Raw genomic sequence first — 18,553 nt, 5'->3', positions numbered from 1 at the left:
GAGGTGTTAACACTGTAAGCTATTATTTCAGCTGTCCTTAGCTCCACAGAACTGTGATATGGAGTGCTCTCTGGAATGTCTGTTTTTCTATCCACTTCTCTAATCCAGAGACCTGCATGGATCTAGCAGTACTGTTTCTAAATTTGTCTTTGATTTATAGCAGTGAAATGCGTTTCAAGGAAAGTGCATCTTTAGTAATTTGTGTCAGGACTACCATCCCAGTAAATGACAGTTGAGCCTGACAGAAGAAAGGTGGGGGAAGGGATTTAATCAAAGGGAGGTTCTGAAGAGAACTTCCTGGTAGAAATAAGACAACATCTGGATTTGTAGACTTTGTGTGATTTGAAGGAGCTTTGGTATGGGTCATTCAGTGGTTAGCTAGGGTATTCTAAAGGAGATGCCTTTCCTTTATTGGCATCCTAAATTGGGAAACTAAGAGGAGCATATATCTTCTGCTACAAGAGAGAAGGCTGAACCTCTGACTAGGAAGGTGCCATTGTGAGTTACTATTTCTAGGTGGTGGTTAAAACAAGTCAGCAGCAGACTGAATTGTGCTGCATGCTTTCTAAAAGCCAAGTGCTGTAGCTTGGAAAACATAAGTGATTAACTCTGTTCTGCTTAGTTCTCAGTGAGGTTCAGGATTTGCTAGTTGAAGGGCAGACAAGTTTGCTCAAGATAACATGACTCCTTTTTTTCCCTGTGTGTATGTGCCCAGTATTCAGACTCTCACCCAGTTTTAACAGTGAGTGACATTCAGCCTGTGTGGCTGTGCTCTTCCTCTTGTCAGGCTGGGGCTCACCTTCCACCACTTCAAGAGAGTAATGTTCTGTGGGAGCAGGGTGAGGTAGAGAGACAGGGAACTTTGTGATCTTTGATTAGCTATTTCAATTGAATTGTTGAGATTGTCTAGCTTACTTGTATTATTAACCCCTGCAATCCTCCTTTCCCTCCCTGAATTAAACTTGCTAACTTTGATTCTTTTACCTTTTCAGTGTCTTTTGTTCCATATGCCTGCTCACTATCTGGGTCAAAAGTTAATCCAAATCTAAAATTGCCTTTCTTCTGTTTCTAGCTTTCTTTAAAGTTTGGTTTAAATTTGACATATTTGCTTACATTTACATGTTGTCCATTGCTACTGTTTTGGAGTGGTTAATAGAATCATAAATCATTACTTACTCATTATGAATTTTAAAGCTCTGTCATATCCTACAGCTCCCCCTGCTTTTTCACTCTTGGAATAGATAAATTGTCCACTTACTCACTTGGCCTCTTGGATGGACCATTTTGGTAATTAAGCATAGCAAGGGGGAATGTTACTAGGGTTTTAAAGCATATGTTGGATGTGTTACGTCACTAATGTGGACTAAACTCTCATGAACAAAGGACTATCGCAAACCTCATCCGCTTTCACTCCAAGCACAAGGTGCACTTCTTTGACCTGCCTTCTGATATAAATGCAGAGCAGCATGTACAAAAGTACTAAACACACAGTCCTTTGCCTGGGAGGAGGGCAAGGGAGACAGCAAACACAAGAGACTGGTCATTCTGTTTAATGACTCCTGGAAGGTACTCCAATACTTTGATGGTGAGGTTGCTATGAGAACCTGTATATTATAGAAAGGAATGTAGCTGAAGGCGTAATGCCTTCAATTCCTGAAAAGTGCACCAGCGGTATAACAATGGCATGGTTCATTTCCACTAGCTATTTTTTTAAACCAAGAGACCATTTCAACCATTAATATGTGATTTCTAGAATCAACTTGTCTGTCTGTCTGTCTTGAGGTAGACTTGTTAATGAATGTTCCAGATGGACTCCATGGACCTTTCTTTTCTTTGTGTGAAAATCATCTCTCTTCCTCAGTGGAAGGGGCACTGATGCGTGGCATCAGACACCTCTGGTTGGTTCTTTACTATGTGGGAAGTGCCCTTGTGAAAACTGACTGACTTTGATGTGTGGGGTGCTGGATAACGGGGTGGCAACAGTCAGAGAAACGAATGTGTCTCAGTTAAAGGACTCTACCGCAGGTTACTGAAGTGGGGGAGAGTGATAATTACAGCAAGAATATAACTTTTACATTACACCATACTTTTAACACATTCTGTGAGTATGGGCAGATGGAACTGAACCACGGGGACATCCAATTTCATGTACACCTTTAATGTGAGTTTCACCCTTATCCCACAGAGATCTAGTGACATCACCACTTGTCAGGCTGTTAATCACTGCTTTCTCTCTCTGTGATGGCAAACTCTCCTCATCTGCCTGTCTACTGAGTTGAAACTTCTGTTTTGTTAACTCTGATCATTTCGTGACTTCATCTTCCCTTGCCCATTTGGCTGAACAAACAAGTGACCGTGTAATGCTTTGTCCGGTCTCTAGGTGCTCACATAATGGCAGTAATGTCCAAGAAGGCCTCCCTGGCCAATCATCTGGAGTGGTATTTTGCAGCATTACAGTACTAACTTTACAACACTCAGCTGTTTGTGTTGTGCTGTTGCGCAACTTGTGACGCTGCACCCTGGCCTCAACTACTGGTTTAGATGAAGTAGAAACAGGGTGGTAAAATAGTGTTGTTAAACATCCCAAAGCTGAGGCATAATAGAAATTAACTAAAGTAAAACAAAAAAGGCTGAAAAGATGCACTTCGAACAATGTACCAACAAACCCAGTCGAGGTGCAGCAAACCAGGAACTGAATAGGTTCATAGGACTGAAAGGTCATCAAGAGGTCTTCCAGTCCAGTCCAATGTGATCATGTTAGGACTAACTATTGTGGGGACCACAAAAGCAATATAAACAAATCACATTTTGCAGCCTGAGTATCTTACCTGGAAACCTTATCACTTCATGTCCCATTCCTAGACTCATCATGAAGATGAGAGCCCTGCCCTCCCCTTCCACAGTAAATGGATGAGATGTACGCCACATCAATTGACATGCATGTGCAGGTGACTACCTCACTTCCCTCAGCTATTCACACCCAGCCCATCGAAAAACACAGGCTCCAAACCTAGTAAGTAGCAGGAGGTATAATATTGTCTCTCGCTCACCCCATCTCCTGGAGGTTTACATATGCAACCTAGATAGAGGTACTATTAAAAGGGTGCAAAATTTGTTAGAAAATTGTTTTCAGGGAGTAGTTATCAATGATTCATAATCATGCTGGAAAGGCATAACAAGCTGGATACCACAGGTATCCGTTCTGTGACCAGTTCTGTTCAATACCTTCAGTGATTCAGATAATGGCATAGAGAGTACAGTTATCAAGTTTACAGCTGATACCAAGCTGGGACAGGCTGCAAGTGCTTTGGAGGATAGGATTATAATTCAAAATTATCTGGAGAAATGGTCTGAGGCAAGTAGGATAAAAATCAATAAGAACAAATGCAAAATACTCCGCTTCAGGAGTATCATTTGCAAACGTACCAAATGGGAAATTACTGCCTAAGGAGTCCTGCAGAAAGGGATTTGGAAGTCATAGTGGCCTGCAAGCTAGAGGAGTCAACAGTGTAACACTTTTGCCAAAAAAGCGAACTTCATTCTAGGTTATATTACCAGGAGTACTGTAAGCAAGACATGAGAAGTAATTCTTCTACTCTGCTCTGTGCTACTGAGGTCCCAACTGGAGTTTTGTGTAAAGTCTGGATGCCAAGTTTCAGAAAAATGTGGAGGGGGGGCGGGAATCCAGAGAAGAGTAACAAAAATGGTGAAGGATCTAGAAAACATGGCCCATGACGGAAGGTTGAAAGAAACGGGTTTGTTGAGTTTGGAAAAGAGGAGACTGAGAGAGGACATAACTGTTTTCAAGTACATAAAAGCTTGTTACAGGAGGAGGGAGAGAAACTCTCCTTAATTTCTGAGTATAGGATGAGATGCAATGAGCGTAAATTGTAGCAAAGGAGATTTAGGTTGGACATTAGGGAAAACTTCCTATCTGTTAGAGTGGTTAAGCACTGGAATAAATTTCCTGATCTCCATCACTGAAGATTTTTAAGAGCAGGTTAGACAAGTACCTGCCAGGGATGATAGAGATCCATGGTGTCCAACATGCTAGCCACTAGTGGCTTACTTGGCTGGTTGAGTGTGGCTAGTTGAACAATAGATATATTTTTAGTACAATGTGGCTAGTTCACTATAGCAGTAGAGGCTACTGCTTCAGAACTGTGGACACTGAGTCTAGATAGTACTTAGATCTGCTGTGAGTGCAGGTCTAGAGGACCTCTCAAGGTCCCTTCCATGCCTATGATTCTATACGGCCTTATTCAAACTTACTGCAGAATTGCCTGCCTAGCCCAGAAGGGATGAAGAACCACTGCCCAGGCATCACTAAGGCCCTGGGGCAGGGTTCTTGTGTGGAGCTTAGGATGCTAGTTGAAGACCCAGACCTTCAGACCCTTTCTTCTATTTCTGGAGGATACTTTCTTCTACCTCTTTTGTTTGATGGGGGCAAAGGGGGAGTTTCTCTGGTACTCCTGTTGGCAAAGTCCTCTCAGGAGTTTCAAATGGACCAATTATATAAAACAAAGACCAGACACTGAGAGGGGATCAGAATGGGTTTGGATTCACGGTCACTATACCTACAGATAACACCAGATGCTTCAGAGAAAGAGGTAAACCCCTGCAATACACACCACTATAAACTTCTATTATCACTCCACCCTGGGGGAAATTCCTTCCCCAGTCCATCTGCTGATGCCATGAAGCAGGGGGCTTTGCTTTTTTCCCAACTCACATAGCTGTAGCTACTTGCTTTCAGTAGAAAAGCTACAGAGTGAATGGGCTGCAGATGCGGGGCTGAGCTCTCAGTCCCTGTGGTGGCTCCTGCAAGGTCAGGCTGCGTAGTGGGGAAGGTTGCCCGGCTGCTGCCCCTCCTGGAATTGGGCTGAGTGCTGAGAATTTCAATCACCAGGCCTGAAAATCCAGCACCTTTGATCATCTCTAAAGATACTGACGTATAAAGAGACAAGAGAGCAGCGACAAAAGTGATAGTAGATTCGATCTGGAAATAAGGCATGACTTTTAACAGGGAGGGCGATTGACCATGGGAACAAAGATCAGAGAGGCAGACGTGTTAGTCTGTAGCTTCAAGAACAACAAGAAGTCTTGTGGCACCTTATAGACAAACATATTTTGGAGCATAAGCTTTTGTGGGCAAAGACCCCTTTCATCAGACGCATCTGATGAAGCGGGTCTTTGCCCACGAAAGTTTATGCTCCAAAATATGTGTTAGTCTATAAGGTGCCACAAGACTTCTTGTTCTCTAACCATGGGAATAGACTGCTAAGGGGAATGGTGAGTTCTCTGTCTCGATGTCTCCAGCCAGACTGAAGGTCTTGTTGGAAAGATCTTTGCTGGGCAGGGACAAGTTCCTGGGCTCAGGACAGGGGTAGCTAGATGAAGTGTAATGATCTGTGATATATAGGTCAGACTAGTTTGGTCCCTTCAGGCTTTTAAGCTGTGAAACTGTATGAGGGTTTAGTTCCGCTCCCCCTGCAAAGAATCACTTCCAGTCTGCCTGGGCGCTGAGACTTTCCTATGTCATCCTGGTGTCAGATTCAGGATCTCACTCTCATGGATCTCTTAATGTAGTGTAGACCTAACCTCTAGTGTACCACAATGTTTTTAAAATGAGAACACTTCTGGCCACTTGATCCCCTGATGTACTGAGCCCTAAGGGAAGCTCCATACTCACAGTTCTCCAGGAATCCTCAACTGATCTGAGTTTAGGGGAATACCCCCAAAAGACTACTAATGCCTGTAACTTCTAACACACCAAAGACATTGCCCAGGGAAATGGCATCTCTCCAGACTCATCTGACAAATCTGTGAGTATTAACTTTTTCTGGACATTAAAGTAAAAATATCCTTTTTCATCCAATTCTTGTGACGTGAGCCTTATTTTATCCCTTATTAGAGAGCATAACCCCATAGGTAACAAGTTCGTACATGCAAAATTCTTAGTTTGTCCAAAACCAAATTGTATGGTGATAGCCATCTGTCCACCTCACAACAGAATCTGATGGTGTTTCAAACCAGATATCTCGGTTTTGTGAATTATGAACCACAGCATAGTTAATAGGTAACAGCAGTCACAGCTGAAAACCTTTTGTTTGTTTTTTCCCACCCAACAGTTTTTCCAGGAGCCCAGTGAGCTCATTTGTCCTCTTTGAATTAGTGCTAATTCCCATACATTTTCATCCTTTTCACTTTTCATTCATAAAGTTGTGCTTAAGTGCCCAACTGCTATGGGAACCTGAAAATCAAACATAAATATTTGTTGACCATGGCCTCAACTGTCTGCTAGGACTTTGTCTGTGCATTCCTCACCTGCATCAGTATTAGTCCCATTTCATATCAGCACAGCACAAGAAAGTGTTCTGCTATCTTTGTGTCTAAGATTTCACGTATAGCCAACACCCTTACAGCTCCAGATGTGTATGGTCAGTTCTCTGCTAATGGCACAGAACCAACACAAGTTCAGCAAGTCCAGAGCCTTGTTTGTTTTAACTTGTTGAAGAGAGGGAGGATGGAAACCAAATAACTTGAGCAAATCAAATACAATCAATCTCAAGTCTATGCATTCTGAATAGTCCAGTGGTGTATATGACACTCATGAAAGGAATACCAACTGTCCTGCCCTCACAGCAGTGGTCTGAAAGGAGTGTTGTGATGGTAGTGCAACTAATGTGTTTCAATGGCTGACTAAAATGTGGGCTTGTTAGGGGATGTTCCATTCCTATTGGATAATGTGATCTCTTTCAGCCCTCAGAGGTAGAGAAGCAAGGGAGGCATTGCCTCCCCAGACTGTTTTCTGTCAGGAACTTCATAAGGGGGAAAATCTGATGGTAGTCTAAATGGGTGGCTCTAAAGCCTAGTGGTACAAATTTAGTCTTCTAGGGAGTAAATCAACTCACCTAAATACTTTCCTAGGTTTACAACAGGCTATATAACCAGCACTAGCAAACTCAGGACAGATTAGGACAGAAAGAGCTTGTGTCAACCTTTGTCCTTTATTACAGTCGCTAGAGGTAGCTTACATCTCTCTTCCCAAAACCTATGCTTTGTGGACTCCCCTGTCCCAATATATAAACTTCTGCACAAGTATGTGAAAGCACAAAGAAAACATACAGAAAAGCTGACCTGATGATTTTTAAGGTGGTGCATATACCAATAGTGTTTGTTTGTTTTTTTTTCCCTCAAGCTAGTCCTTCTCTTTCCCCTTACTGATGCTTTTCTACTTTTAACACAGTGGTTTGATAGTTCCCATGGTTAGATGCACTCGCCATGTACTGCATAGAGGAGACCTTTGTTTTTATGGGAACATATAATTTACCATTATCACCAAGAAATGACTCCTTGTTTCTTCTGTTTCATTGGTTAATACTTGATGTTTCAGGATTTGATGAACAAACTTTCCTGCTAAATAATGGTAGCTGAAACTCGTGGTTTTGACCTCTTTAAATAGTTTAGTTTGTTTGTCTCCTTTGGCAGAAGACAACATTATAACAACTTCTGATTTACTGTGCATTGTTCTCAGGCAAAACTCACAATTTTGCAAACTAAGCAGGAAATATTTTGAGAACATTCCCTTCTTTATTACTGATATGTTTTGAAACCAGCTCCTGGTTAACAAACATGGCTTCTCATCATGCAGCTCGGGCTCCTAGACTCAAAAGCCTCATGTCCAGTGGAGGCTGGATATGAGCCTCCCTCACTTCAGACAACCTCTTGTGCCTCTGCTGACTATGCTGAATTAAAAATGTTACAGTTCCATTCATTAGTTTCTGAATGCATGGGTCAAGATAGCCATAGAGACTCCCCCCACTCCCCAGTAGCAGCTCAGATGTTTTCTGAAAATTCATTTCTCCATTTGCTGGAGTGAACAATCCTCTCCAGCACTTACTGCTCGCAAGTATGCAATGTGTTTTGTAAAATGAACTTTTAACCAAGCTAAATACTCTTTAAATGTCTGGCTTTTTTCAGTGAACTAACCCCACTAACAAATATATTTTCACTGCTTTGCCTGGGCTCACCTTTATCTTTCCTTCCATCTCTTGCTGTCATGCTTCTGAATGCCTGAGCAGACGGCATCATCAGACCGCCGAGGAGAGTGGGAGATCCAGCCTAGCCGGCAGACAAATACCTCGTACCTGACATCTCACTTGGCTGCAGACCGGCATGGGGGATCAGTACAGGTATTACATCTTCCTGACCTGCACAGCTTTGCCATCAGAATCTGCTTAAAATTCCTGAAGTCTCACTGAACCACAGCTACGATATTCCTGTGACCAGGAAATCTGGGTGCCCTCAGAAGCAGCAGTGCTTTTGGGGTGCACCTCACAAAACAGACACATCCTGGCCTGCAGTAGTTACCTAATGCTTATTCTCATATCATCCAAGAGGATCAGTGACAGGTCAGCTCCGCTTACTACTACAGTTACTTCAATATCTTTCTACTAGGAATAATTTAAAATAAGATACATGGATGATCTACCAAAACTTGATTGTCAGATAAACTGTTAAGCTAAGTTTAGTATATGAAGAAATATTATTCCTGCTTACACTTGTGACTAGTGGACAGAATACAGAATAGGATTGTGTACTGACTATACAACCCTCCAAGATGATGTAACTGTGCTATAAGACATAATTAGGTGTTATTGACAACTGACTAAAGCTAAGTGGGTTGTTGCACACCAGAGTGGAAGTGTCAGGCAAAAATCACTTCTCTTCTAGTTCACCTTGTATATGTAGATTGTGTGTGAGCAGATGGTGGAATGCATCTTGTGTAAGACCTATCCAGGGCATCACTATACTATAATGATGCACTGCAGAATGGCTCGCTACTTCTCCCCTCAATTTGGTGAGCGCACATTGAAATGTCACTAAAAGGCACCACTGGATGCCAATGATACTATTTTGAGGTTCTGCTGACTTAGTATTTCTCAACTCCCCAGTGTATTACTCCATAATGGTTTGAATTTGAGAAGCAGCATAAGGTCCTAGTCAGAATTGGGGACCAGGTATGTTGTGTTGTACAAATGCAAAAATGTAAACTCTTCAGGGCAGGAAGTGTGGCTGTTTAAAAGAGGATACAGCAAGTAACATAACCTTCATAGTGTTGGCTACTGTTAATCATTCCACCTTCATTACAACTGTTAATTTGCACAGCTCCATAGTTACCAATCAATTGAAAAAAAAAAAGTTTCTTTTTCATAAATCAGCTTTCTCTTACTGACATCCATCTATCCTAAGATTAGCTTTATTATGTTTGTGGCAGGGAGATGAATAAGGCAAAATGCATTTAATGCTCCCTCCTCCTGGCCTCCATTCTTAAAGTGAACAAACACAAGTCATTAAAGCACAAGGATTGGTATGCAGGTCTGTGGATCTACATGCTGTTTTCTCCTTCCTTGCTTCTGTGTAGGTATTATGTGCAACACAAAGTAAACACCTGGCAAAAGCCAGTTACAGTTGCTCTAACATATGGTTTTGATTATGCCATACAGAATCTTTTACGCCCTCCTTCAGGAGTCACTTTACAGGTGTTGCTTCTCATCCAGCCAAAATGGCACAAGGTCTCTCCCTTGCTGAAGATGATTGAGGTGAAGTAATTTCATAGAGCTCTCCGAATGCTGTAGAATCCCCTTTGAAAGAGCCAAGACTGGTGGCCATAAACAAACTTTCACAGGAAATTTGGCCATACCTGTGATAAATGGTTAACTAAAATCACACTGGATTATGGATGTTGCCAGATGAGAGAGTGCTGGACTACAGAGGTTCAAGATGTACTTGTCACAACAGTTTGAAGCTAAACAGGTTCCATGCTAGCCTTGCAGTAGTATCTGCATGGATATGAAAAAGGTGCAAAAACACCTGAGACACTGAAAGGTGGGATGAGGAGGAATTACTTCTGTGAGATATCTGTATCTATTTTTTACCTTGATGCAGGGTTTGTCTAAACAAGAAAAATTGATAGACATACATTATATCAGTACAGTTATACCAGTGGCATATTTTCGATATTTACACTCATGCCAAAATAAAAAGCAGTCAAGTAGCACTTTAAAGACTAGCAAAATAGTTTATTAGGTGAGCTTTCGTGGGACAGACCGACTTCTTCAGACCATATCCAGACCAGAACAGACTCAATATTTAAGACACAGAGAACCAAACACAGTAAGCAAGGAGGACAAATCATTCCAAAATAAGTGCCTTTTTCCAGTTTAACTTGTCTGTCTGAAAATGATTTGAGCTAAACTGTAAAAGTCTCCCTATTCTGAATAAGTGTGTCCACTGGTGGCATTATACCACTATTGTTACACTAGTATAATTGTACCAATGCAGTTACGCCACTAAATTTCCCAATGTAGGCAACCCCTTAGTCACTGTAGCCTCTAAATCTCTGCAGAGTCTTTCTTCGTCATGTGGCAAACTTTCTCGTCTCTACGTCATTTAGATTAAATCTCAGGACAACTTTCTACCTCTAAAAATAATAAAAGGGTCCTGTGGCACCTTAAAGACGAACAAATTTGTTAGAACGTAGGTTTTTGTGGGGTTCAGCTCACTTTGAGATGCATGAAATGTAAGATTCGGGAGGCAGAGATTTCTACATACATACAGAGACAGGAGATCTGAAGAAGTGGGTCTGCCCCATGAAAGCTCATCGCCTAATAAATGATATTTTTTAGTCTTTAATGTGCTACATGACTGCTTTCTTGTTTTGTGAAGTGATGGAAGTGTTACATCAGTGCTAATGAGGCTAATTTAATCAGGGTGGATGTTCCAAGAGTGATAAGAAGGTGAGACTACCTAACGGGGAGAAATTACTTTATTATAAGGAAAGCCAGTCCTTAATCGGATTGATTCTGATGGTGTCAAATGTGCATATGAATTCCAGCTCAGTGGTTTCATGCTGTCTTTGAAGGTTGGTGGGTGTTGTTTTTTTTCCCCCAAGCATGCTAGTTTTCAAGTCTCTAACTGTCCAAAGAGGTAAATATGCTTTCCTTCTGCGTTCCGTGTTACTGTTCTTGATATCTGATTTGTGTCCATATTATAGTCTTCTGTAGAGAGACAGTCTGGTTTGCCCAAAGTACATGGCAGAGGGGCGCTGCTGGCACATCATAGCTTATATCACATTAGTAGATGTGCAGATGAACGATTCTGATGATATGAGAAGTTAGGTTTAATGAAAAGGAACGGTAGAACATTTGATTTCCTGAGGCCTGGTCTGTGCTGGGACGGGGCATTGGTGTAAGAAGTGTGCTTGTGCAACTGCTCAGGAGAAATTCAGATACCGCGTAGCTGATTAGCAGAGATAATTAGCTTGCTTTTGTTTCTGTTGGAGGTGCACAATCACTTTCCGTGGTGCACATAAAAATTACTCCACACATGGATGGAAAAGATTAAATAGAACATTACCGAGCATCCCTGTCCCTACCATACTAAATCAGGGGACAGTAATGATGACAAATCTTTGTATATGCTGACCTGTGAGAGCCATGGATGATTCATGTGTTGCCAATATTCCTTCCCTCTAAGTTTTTGTTTAATACATTTTGTAAGATTTTATAATGTATTTGCTTTTAACATGCACAGAATTTGAAGTGCTTGTTTTACTCAATAAAACTCTATTGTTTGGAAATTTTCTTTATTAGTTCCCAACATATGCTGCAGAATGATTGGCAGTATCAAAGGCGCACCCACTTTTACACAACCAATAGAATCAATGACACAGTGTAATAATCATAAATGTACAGCAAGCACCACAGCAGTAATCAGTACTTTGTCAGTTTGCACCAGGCCCCACTTGGTGCACGGGAAAAGAATTAACAACTTGAGGTTCGCGGATGATATAGTTATCATTGAGGAAGATGAGGAGAAGCTAGTGAAAATGGTGCAAGTGCTAAACGAAGAAGGGAAGCAGTATGGACTGATTATGAACATTGATAAAACTAAAACAATGGTATTTGGAGATAAGGAAATAGGAAAGAAGATCAGTGTCAATGGTATTGAACTAGCAAATGTAAAGAAGCTCACGTATCTGGGGAGCAACATAACATATGATTTGGACTGTAAAAAGGAAATAGCAACTAGAATAGCGAAAGCAAGAGCGAGTTTGAAGGCGATGGATAAGATCTGGAAAAGCAAAGCGATTAGGAACAAGTGTCTTGAACGTCTGTATTCAGCAGCATGTTGTATGGATGTGAGGCATGGGTGATAACGAAAGATTTGAAAAGAAGAATATCAGCGTTCGAGAGGAGTTCTTATAGAAAGATTCTGAGAATAGGATGGATGCAGAAGTTCACCAGTGAGGAATTATATAGAAAGATACCACCAAAAGAGATCCTGCTGCAGACGGTTATAAAATGGAAGCTACAACTATTTGGACATATTTGCAGAATGAAAGACGAATGAAAAATCAGGACCCTGGTATTCAGCATAATGGATGGTTCAAATAGGAGAGGCAGACCCCACACACAATGGATAGATGATATAGTAGATTGGTGCGGAGCTAGTCTACAGAAATTCAGCCACTCTGCAGTGGACAGGGAAAGATGGAAGGAAATAGTGAGAGAGGCATCAGACACCATTGGGCACTGAGCCCATGGTTGTTGATGATGATGACCAAGCACCACACACTTCTAAGAAGTCCCCAACTTCAAGGCCTAATAGAACACAGTCCATTGCAACTGTAGCTTGCTGTTAGTGCTCTTTCAAAACCTCCAGGACCCATGTAGGGGCACACAGAGCTGTTACGACAGCCCTTGCATGTGGCTATTGAAACTTAGCAGAAAGTCACTCCACTTCCATGCTAGCAGCAGCTTCACCCCTTTGCCTCACTGATACTGTGCAGGGCACAAACAAGCTATATGCATTGGGATATTTTTCTCACAGAGATCTAGTCTTGTGAGTAAACCATGCCATTCTCCTTTCAGTCTGCCAGAAGTACATGCAGCTGTCATTCTGCACCTGCTGAGTCGATGGTTGAATCTATGTGCTGTCCAAGTGGCCAGTGTATGGCTTCATGAGTCAGGGAAGTAAAGTGTACGTTAGATCCCCCAGGAATGCTGATGGTATTTCAACACTACCAGTAGTAATCCACTTATCAAGAAAGAGTCCCTATTTGTAAATTCTGAACAGATTTGTGGACTTAGAGATGCAAGTATCTGGTACTTTCCCTGACAAACTGATACTGCTGTTGGTAAAGGGTCCCAGTGGATCTGCCAGCATTTGCATAATCATAGAAAAGTTGTCCCTTCTATTGATGGGAAGGTGGTCAAATACATAAATAGAGAGATGGTCACGCTTCCACACTGCAGTTCAGAATCCACTTTTATGGAAATCCATCTACTGTATCTTGTACATTATCAAGAATCTCAGTCTTGTAGAACAGGAGATGATTAATAGGCCTGCATATTTCATGCACAATTGGCTTCGTCAATTTTCAGAAAGCACTTCACAGTATAGCTCAGAAAGTGACTTGGGTGGTGTCGGAGTCATACAGAGCAGATAGCAAACTGATATGGTTGTTGAAGGATATCAACAGCAATGCAGAGGCAGTGGTGAGAACAATGCAGAGAGTTGAAGTTGGTTTGGAACAAGTAGAGGTATGAGACAAGGAGATCTGATATCACTGAGTATCTTCATCATGCACCTGGAGTGAGCAATGAATAAGATCAAGGAAGAAGTAGAAGGGATATCTGTGCATGGGATGGGAATCAGCAACTTGAGATTCACAGATGGCAGTTACCATTAAAGAAGATGAACAGAAGCTAGTGAGAACAGTGCAAGTGCCAAATGAGGAAGTGAAGTGGTATGGACTGATTATGAACATCGATAACACAAAAACAATGGTATTTGAAGATAAGGAAGATCAATGTAGATGGGATTGAACTAGAGAACTTCATGTATCTGGGGAGCAACATAATGTATGATCTAGACTGTAAGAAGGAAATAGTGACTAGAATAGTGAAAGCAAGAGCAAGTTTGAAGGTGGTGGATAAGATCTGGAAAAGCAAAGCGATTAGCTTAGGAATGAAGCTGAGTGTCTTGAAAACGTTTGTATTCAGCAGCATGTTACATGGATGTGAGACATGGGTGATAATGAAAGATTCAAAGAGGAGGATATTGGTGCTCAAGAGGAGTTATAGAAAAATCCTGAGAATAGGATGGATGCAGAAGGTCCCCAAAGAGGAATCATACAGCAAGATACAGCCGAAAGAGAAGCTACTGTAGAAGGTTATACATCGGAAGCTACAGTTATTTGGGCGTATCTGCAGAATAAATGACAAACGAACAATCAAGTCCCCAGTATTCAGCATAATGGATGATTCAAATAGGAAAGGCATACCCCCACCAGAGAATAGGTAGATGATGTAGACTGCTGTGGAGCTAGTCTACAGAAACTAAGTCATTCTGTACTGGACAGGAAAAGATGGAAGGGGAAATAGTGAGGTAAGCACTGGACATCGAGGAGGAGGAGGAGATTTGATGCCATCAGCCCCCATGGTGGATTTTCCAACTCCAAAACGACTTCCCACTGACTTGTAGCAGTCCTGCAGTGCAGCTTTCCATGGTGCCATCGCCACTCACCTCTTCAATATTAGTGCAGCTGTCGTTTTGGTGTCCCAGCACTGGAGGACTGGGGCAGACTTGGCATACAGATCCATAAATGTGGCTCTGCAAGTCTGAGTTCTGCAGCCATCATTATGATGTTATCCCTCCATCCTGTGCCCAGAAGCTGCATTTCACTGTTTGCAGCTGTTCCTTGAGCACCACCAGCAATCTTGAATTGGTTCTCATTGTGTCCCACAACAGTCTGGCCTGCATTTCCAGAACTTCTCGGTGGGGGGAGTGCATTGGAACATGTGAGTTGCACACTGGGTTGATACACTGTGATGTGCACTGACACAAGTAGTCCCTGTGCATATGCACAGTCCCAAAACAAAACGCCAAGTATGCATCTGCACAAGCAATATGCTAACTGTAGTCACTTTATATCAATACTATTTGCATCAGCAAAAGTTTGTAGCATACAGAATGCAACTAGGGGACGTCCCTGCTGGCTTTAGTTAAATATCAACCCTTAGCAAAACATTCTGGGAGGGAAGAAGGGGCTGAGGCCCTATATAATTCAGCTTATGTCAGAGTAGCAGTGGAAGAGGCAACATCACAGAAGACAGAAGTAGCACCAGGGGTCAGCATCTAAGGAGGAGAAACATGTGGGAAAGGTACCGAATTTAGAAGAGTTTGGGTACAGGCTGTGGCCTGCCATCCTATAAACATTTTCCCAGAGAGGAAAAACACATTTTGGGCACGCACAGCCTGACTAACTTCCCAGGAAATGAGTATCTAAGGATAAAAGAAATACCAAGGCAACTTCCAGAACTGCTACGACTTTGGCTCCCACCTACCCTCCCCGCTCCTACCCCGGTGTCTGTGGTGCTTAGGTCATCCAAGCCTAACAGAGAAGGTCTGGGGACACAGTGAGTCTTGACATCTGACAACAGCATAGGCCATATTTCTTCCTAATGGTCATCACCATTACATTCTCAACCTATATCTCTTTATAAGCATGGGATAATAGGAAATGGTATGCATGGTCTTTGCCTTCTGACGAGGTCATAGAGGTGAAGCAGCCAGACATTATTCACCACTTAGCTAAGATGTGCAGTAATTTTTTAAAAATCTGTAGTAAATATTCTCAGTAGTACTTATGAGTTCCTGGTGCATTTCAGATAAGTGTGGTGGGCGATCCAGAGTAGCTACAGCCTGGTCTTCTTCAAATGTGTTCCACTGTTGTCACAGTTGCAGCTGCTGCAGTATGGTGACTGAGTTTCTCAGAACCTCTTTCTTGTTCTCCTGGCTACAGTACCTTGGACTCTTGTAGGAGCTGAAGAACTGTGTGCTTTTAAAACCACCCACCATTGGCAAAAGTCTTTTGAGCAGCTGATGTGAATTATGTCAAGAGAAACAGAACTTAAGGTTCAAGTGTATGCCTTGCCCTCCTCCCAGACGCAAATTTAAACAGCTGAATTCACTTATTCTAAGGAAAATGAGAGTACATTCCCAGATCAATTCCTCTGACATCAACAGCAGTGACCAGGGCAGAGGAGTTACTAACACTCAGGCTGCTGATGTACCCTGTACATACTCAGAAACATACCAATTTGGTAGCCAAGTGCTAAGGAATCCATTTTGTCTCCACCAAGTGTCTTGCCACCTAATGTCAAAACACTTTAGCCTATTTTATGTTGAGCACTTTTAGCTGTGTCCTAGCTGCTGGGAGTCAAATCTTGGGACTCCAAAGTTGTTGACATTAGAAAAATATGCTGTAAAAGTATTGGGGAGAAAAACATTCAGTAGCAATGTCCTTTATAACCAGATGTTTGAGTGGAAGTACGAGTTATGGGATGAAACAAGGAAAATATAGTTTGAATATAAGACAGGAATTGTGATACAGCCTCCCGAAGAAAGCAATGAAAGGCTAATTTTTCAAGCCATTGAAACAAGCACTGTGGAGAATGTACTGTAGGGAATGAGCCTACCTTGATACTCAGTCACTGCCATGGGAAGTTTGTTGAATCATACAGACTTCTACAAGGGTGTACCATGGCAGGTAGGAAGAAGTGAAGAGTTGACTCTGTGTTGTACTAATGTTACAGGTTTCATGTGTTCTTTCTCCAGTATTCCTTGTCAGGTGAGACCTATCACTCAATTGTCGGCTGCTGACTAACCCTGCCACAAACCTTTATTCCTAGCGTTTTTTTGTGGTTTTGTGTTTCAGGTGGTCAGTTCAACCAATGGAGAACTGAATGCTGATGACCCAACAGGGGCACACTCCAACGCACCAATCACAGCACAGGCTGAGGTGGAAGTGGTGGAGGAAGCTAAGTATGTTTGCTTTACAAATAGGTTCTTCACTGATGTGGTTTTAAATTCTCTGTATTTGAAAGGAGTGAGGTTTTTATCTGTTTAAATATTTGATACTTGTATCTTTTTAATTTTCCCTTGAATATTGCTGCTTTTTGCATGGTACTTCAGTGTTGCTGCCGCCTCTTCTCACTGTGATGCCTGGAGAATGTAATTTTTGGCCAGCGCATGCATTGCAAATGAGATGGTATACAGTAACAGTGTGAAAATTGAATGTGTGACTTCAAGTGCATCTTCCCTCATCTGGAGATGCTCTTCTGCTCCTGCTGCGTGCATAAAAACAGCCCCACAACAGTTCAGTGGAGGAACTGTCAGTCTAGTAGTGATGAATTGCTCCAGTCTGTGAGAGCCAGAGGCCATGTAGGCAGAGCAGTCTGAAAATAGCCCATTGCAGGGACCATGCTTTTGCCGTGAATTTTCCTGGTTCAGTCCATTAGGAGCTGAATGAGGCTGAAAGTGTAACTAGCCCTTCTTCCTACAGAGAGGATTAAATCTCTCTTTGAGCTGCCGCATCCCTAGCTTGTCAGAAAATGGAGGGAGGGAAGGAAGGAATTGCTGTCTTGGCCATTGTGCTTCCCTTGCATGTGTGCTGCCTTCCAGCACCACCAGGTGGCACTTTGCATGATCTTGTTTAAATGGGAGCTAGGACTTAAGAGCTTCCTGGGCAGGTGAGAAACACCCCAGTGCCTGCCCCCTCCTCTGAATCAAAAAGGGCTTTGAATCCCTCTGAGTCACTGATAGGGTAGAAGGCTTAGTCGTGGCCTGACAAAACTGAATTCTAGCTCTAAGACCACCTTTAAACTGGCTCACATGCTGGGAATTGCTCCGTGATCTGGACCAGACGTTAAGGTGGGGAGTGGACTTGCAGGGTCATGTGCCCCCTGGATTTGTTGTTTAGCTTGTATTGAGCGTGTTCAGTAATTCTGCCTTGCTCCCCTTTCACTGCAGGTCATCCAGTGAGGAGCCCTGGTAATGTTTCTGTGTTCCCTTCCTGGTGAAGGGGATTCAAGAAATGAAGCTTTGGGGGCTGGCCATTGCCCAGTATAAAGAGTGCAGCCCATAAAGATTACAGGGCCTACCAAACAGTGCTCTCTCCATGGGAGTGACTGCTGCATGTGTAGTCTGTGGGTTGCACCTCTTGCAACTAGCCTGTAGCTAGTTATGTAAACTTTGGTAGATAGGGCCTTCAGCCTCGTAATGCTCTACTGATACAGGCCTCACCAGAGTTTGGACCCCATCCCTTGCTTATGGCCAGATGTAAGCAAGAGTTAGCTGAGTCCCTTTGGGGCTGGGACTGTCTTGTTCTACAACATCTGTATAGCACCCAGCACTGTGGAGGTCTGGGCAATCACTGGGGCTCCTCAGTCCTACCACAGTACAAATAATATCCTATTAGCCTGTCTTGGCATCAGCAGTTGTTTGCTGTATTGTTAGAAAGGACAGTGTTGCCCTGCACATCCCGTATGAGTTAGTAAGGGTCCCCCTCCAGGCCCTAGGTATATGGGGTTGGCATCTCTTTGGTGGGGAAATGTAACGTATCTTGTACTGGCTGATCTAGTCATGATTCCCTGGTGGAGTCTACTGGGTTCCTGTTAATAAGAGAGGCCCTGCAAGGTGT

At 42.6% G+C, this 18,553-nt stretch overlaps 1 protein-coding gene and 1 long non-coding RNA gene across 5 annotated transcripts in view; one reads left to right on the top strand and one right to left on the bottom strand.

The window, feature by feature from the left end:
* The window catches only part of LOC142019424 (uncharacterized), a 33,623-nt gene that overhangs the window by 3,074 nt on the left and 11,996 nt on the right, over nt 1-18,553 (bottom strand). The gene's annotated exons all lie outside the window — the stretch shown is intronic.
* The window catches only part of CSNK1G1 (casein kinase 1 gamma 1), a 153,009-nt gene that overhangs the window by 123,231 nt on the left and 11,225 nt on the right, over nt 1-18,553 (top strand). For 2 of the 3 annotated variants that reach the window (XM_075006299.1, XM_075006300.1), the window contains exons 11-12: nt 8,085-8,195; nt 16,790-16,896. In XM_075006299.1, coding sequence (XP_074862400.1) covers nt 8,085-8,195; nt 16,790-16,896 — 218 coding nt within the window. The remainder of the gene's footprint in view (nt 1-8,084; nt 8,196-16,789; nt 16,897-18,553) is intronic. The other variant, XM_075006301.1, reaches the window with a different exon arrangement.

Source organism: Carettochelys insculpta, chromosome 12 (assembly GCF_033958435.1).
Source record: "Carettochelys insculpta isolate YL-2023 chromosome 12, ASM3395843v1, whole genome shotgun sequence".
Classification (NCBI taxonomy): domain Eukaryota; kingdom Metazoa; phylum Chordata; order Testudines; family Carettochelyidae; genus Carettochelys; species Carettochelys insculpta.
Note: the sequence above shows the minus strand (reverse complement) of the source record. Positions and strands in the feature narration are given on the sequence as shown.